The sequence below is a fragment of the Lupinus angustifolius genome, chromosome LG07 (assembly GCF_001865875.1).
Source record: "Lupinus angustifolius cultivar Tanjil chromosome LG07, LupAngTanjil_v1.0, whole genome shotgun sequence".
Classification (NCBI taxonomy): domain Eukaryota; kingdom Viridiplantae; phylum Streptophyta; class Magnoliopsida; order Fabales; family Fabaceae; genus Lupinus; species Lupinus angustifolius.
In genome coordinates, this window is record NC_032015.1 from 8,085,956 (window position 1) to 8,090,070 (window position 4,115).

Here is a 4,115-nt window from a genome sequence, read left to right on the forward strand (position 1 = left end):
TCCCTTACAACTTTAAGAAAGTTATGTGGGGAAAGTAAGACCTGGATTGTCTTCCTCATTCATTTAGTCATTCTTTATATACTTGTTGAGTTATTCTCTCATTGTGAATTTTGATATGAAACTTGACAGAGTTAGAGCAAAACTTCTCTTTGATTGTCATGATTAATGGATTTTGAAAAACATGAAAGAATAAAATGTAAAAATATGGACCAAAAATATAATTTGATTACTCATATTAGCATTATCATGATTATTTTGCTCAATGTAATTCCACACAAACCCTAGAGGCCTAGACACAAAGCTGTGAACGTATTGTCAACAATGGGTGCTTAATTCAAGCTAGGATGGTAGTATATATTGGAAAACTTAGAGAAATTAAAAGGGGAAATCGATCATAATGAAAATAGCTAATTGAAATGTAGAATAAAGCAACTTATATAATAAATTATGAATAGTTAAACCAGAAAAGAAGAAAAACAGTCAATACCTAAAGAAAAATGGCAACGCAGAACTCATCGTACGAATGTACGATCTATATTACATTACAAGCATTTATATTATATATAAATCTGGATAGTACTAACTTGTTTGGTTTGAAAAACATTTTCAGTTTTCCGTTTCTACTGCTAACAATCATTATAATAATGATGCTATATTTCTCATCTATTCTATTTCTAGATAATTATGATCATAATCTCTTGTTTATAAAAAAATAAAATTTGTTTTCCCTATTTCCTACAAATGTTTGAAAACAGAAAAGGAATGAAAACATGAAATCTCATTCACAATTAACATAAAATATAATAAAAATACAACATCACTATTATAATTATCCATAGTAATAAAAAAGAAAAATTAAAAACATTTTCTCAAACCATATAAGTCAGCTCAATTTTTGTTTTCCACCTTTCACAATGAGCTCTCCCCATAATGTTCAATTTCAGATGTTGCTTCATCTTCTTCTTGCAATGAATCCATGCCAAAAACTCCATGGCCATAACCAAATGCTTTGATGTGGTCTTTTAGAGACCTTTTGTGTTTGAAATCAGACCCACATAAACAATACCATATTTTGCCACAGTTCTTCTCATGTGTCCTCCAATCACCTTTTACTGCAAATGCTTTGCTACATTTTCGGCACATATAGGGTTTTATTCCATGCTTTCTCTTATAATGCGTTTGAAGGGTTCTGAAATCCTTGAGAGGCTTTGATCTTGGGTGGTCAATGTTGTGCTTGCATTCAGGTGCACAACAAAAACATGGAAGCCTTAACATAGCTGTTGGTTGTGTTCCTTTTAGAGAATCAGGGCCCTTTCTGTATTGAGATCCGTGCCCCCACATATGCATCTGGAAAATCCATGAGAAAATAACAACAAGCTTGTAAGTTAGTCAACTTGAGGTAGCTTTTTAACTTATTAGTTTGAGGGTTATTATGTCATTTCATACCTCCAATTTACCTTATGAACTAATCTTACAAAACAGTTTTAATTCAATTAAATAGTTTGTCAATTTTCAGTTATCTTATCATTTATAGTCAGTGTATATAATTTTTCAACAACTAGCTTATCAGCTAATTGGGTCAAAAATAGTCTTATATATTCAAGCTATCTGTGAGTATATATGCACCCTAGAACCAACTTTTGTTATGTTGTACCTTCAGATTTGTTATGCTCAGTTATGAAATTTAACCTAAGGTCTTAATTTGCTTACATTAAGTACAGTACAGCATAAAACTATAAGTTTGGGGTTTAATAAATTAAAAGTTTTTGCAGAAAGAGAGAAGGATATTCATGTGGAAATTTAACCTAAGGTCCTATTTTTTCAGTCTCTCCTTCATATTCATGTGGAAATTTGAAGGATATATTTAGTATGTAAAAAACAAAAATCTAGCTAAACAAATTGAAAAGCTGATTAATTAAGATAGTTTTCCAGCCAACTTTCTAACTATATTTCTAATTTCCACAATAAGATGAGAAGTTAGCAGTAACTTGAAGTTCGTACAACTTTGCACCCAAAAAAGTTCACTTGTTCAGAATTACAGATATCAAATAAGTTTTCTAATATATAGTTCACTTAACTTTTATTTGAGGTTTGAGGGACCGCTATTTTTAATTGTTCAGACACACCTGAGGTTCCATATTATATATATTTATATACATACAGATATATATATATATATATATATGGGTATTATGATCTCATCACAGACATGTGCATGTCTTTCTATATGGTTTACTTTTCAGTGCTTTGAAAAGACTGCAGTGACTTCAGGGTCTGTCTCTCTTGACGATCAAGATCATCTGAGTCGTGAAAGAAACACTGTTATTACAAATTGTATTTACTACTTTTTCATTCATCTGCAGTCTGATACAGCACAATGTTCTAGGTGTGTAAAATCACAAGATGGAAGAGACTTCAAAAACATAGTTTTTTTCAAGTTTCTCAAAGAAAACAAACTTCAATTAATTAAAGTACTAAGTAGTCTGAGAACTGAGACCAAATAGTCACGTTCAGATATTAAACACGGAAGAAAAAACAAAACAGTCATGCAAAAGGGATGAATAGGAAAAAGAAACCAAAATGATAAAATACAGCAGGAGGGTCCTATCTTGTTATAAACTTACATTTAATGTCAAAAAATTGAAACTTCGGAACATTTTATAAGGAAAAAGGGCACAGGAACTATATTACCTGAAGATTGTTGTATCTATTGAAAGTTTTAGAGCAGACATGACATGAGAACTGTGTAGGACCAATGAGAATCTGAGAAGGGGTGGGAATCCAATAATGGCCCTTGTTCAATCCATCAAAAGGGTGTCCAGAAATCATATTCACCCCCTCCTTTGCAGCTATTTCCATTGAAGTACTTGAGACCTTCCTTGACCTCAGATCAGAAGAAGTATTCATTTTTGGAAGCCCTATGTTAAGAGACATAGTCACAGCTTTTCCATCACCATCATCATATTCAGTACCAGTGAAAAAACTCTCAACTTCTTTGTCCTCTTCTACAGCAATATAAGTACCATTTGAGGGTTCAATGTTTTGGTGCGGATTTGTGAGGCTTAACTTGTTTATTAGAGGAAGCGCCTCTCTGAGAGGAGGAGAAGAAGGACATGCAATATTAGAAGATGATGAGGCTTCAGATTGAATTCCAAACATGTTATTTGATGAATAAGAAAGAGGATAGGAAGAGGAGGAGGAGAAGAAACTAGATTGATCATGAGAATCATAAGAGCAGTGAGAGGGATGAAGGGGCATGAAGTTGAACCATCCATCAAATAAGTTGGACCGAGGATCTGTCATGGTGCAATGTTTAAGGCAATTTGGTACAGATTTTGGTTCTTTCTTTGGCCAGTTGTTAGAGTGATGATATACGATATATAAATATAGTAGTGTGTATGTATTTGTAAGTGTGTAAGGGAGAATATTAATGGAGAGGCATAGATAAGTTTGAAGGTAAAAGAACAAAGCAAAAAAAGAGTGTGGAAAGTGAAGAAATTACCCCCGGCAAACAAATAAGGGAAATTAAAGGCGAAAGGGAAAGGCAAAGGTAGAGTCAGAGATTAGACTTGCAGGTTGTCTCCCAAGAGATAGAGTTTTGCTGCACCACCACACACACACACACATGAAATGAAGGGTTATTATTCTTGGTATATCTCCTTATTTTAGGTTTTGCTCTAAAAGGAAACATATTAAGTAAAAAATAAGTTTTTTAATTTCTAATATAGTACATTTTCTATTTTTTTTATCAGTTCTAACTTTATTTTGACCCTTATTTGTGACTTCAGGGTCTGTCTCTATTAGGAGAATGATTTTAAATTTCTGATTGTTGAGAGTGATTCTTTATCTATCATTAATACTCTTAATGATATTCAATTCAGGCATCACAAACATGAAACTATAATGGTTTATTTGCTATATTATCCAACTTTGCTAGAGGGTGTGGAGTATCAAGTTTGTTAATTATTATGGCAAAGGAAATATGTGTGTTGACTATGTTGCCTAAAGCAGTTTGTAGCTTGTTGATGGAACTCATGATTTATGATCCTGATTCTCATCTTTGTAAGCTGTTGTTTAATGATTTTAGTGGGGTAGTTTTGCCTAGAGACATTCTC

At 32.7% G+C, this 4,115-nt stretch overlaps 1 protein-coding gene across 1 annotated transcript; it reads right to left on the reverse strand.

Moving 5' to 3' along the window:
• On the reverse strand, window positions 800–3,581 carry LOC109352725 (zinc finger protein WIP2-like). The gene is made up of 2 exons (XM_019594906.1): window positions 2,692–3,581; window positions 800–1,347 (listed from the first exon to the last, which is right to left on the reverse strand). The coding sequence occupies exons 1-2, from the start codon at window positions 3,301–3,303 to the stop codon at window positions 910–912; spliced, it is 1,050 nt and encodes a 349-aa protein (XP_019450451.1). The 5' UTR covers window positions 3,304–3,581; the 3' UTR covers window positions 800–909.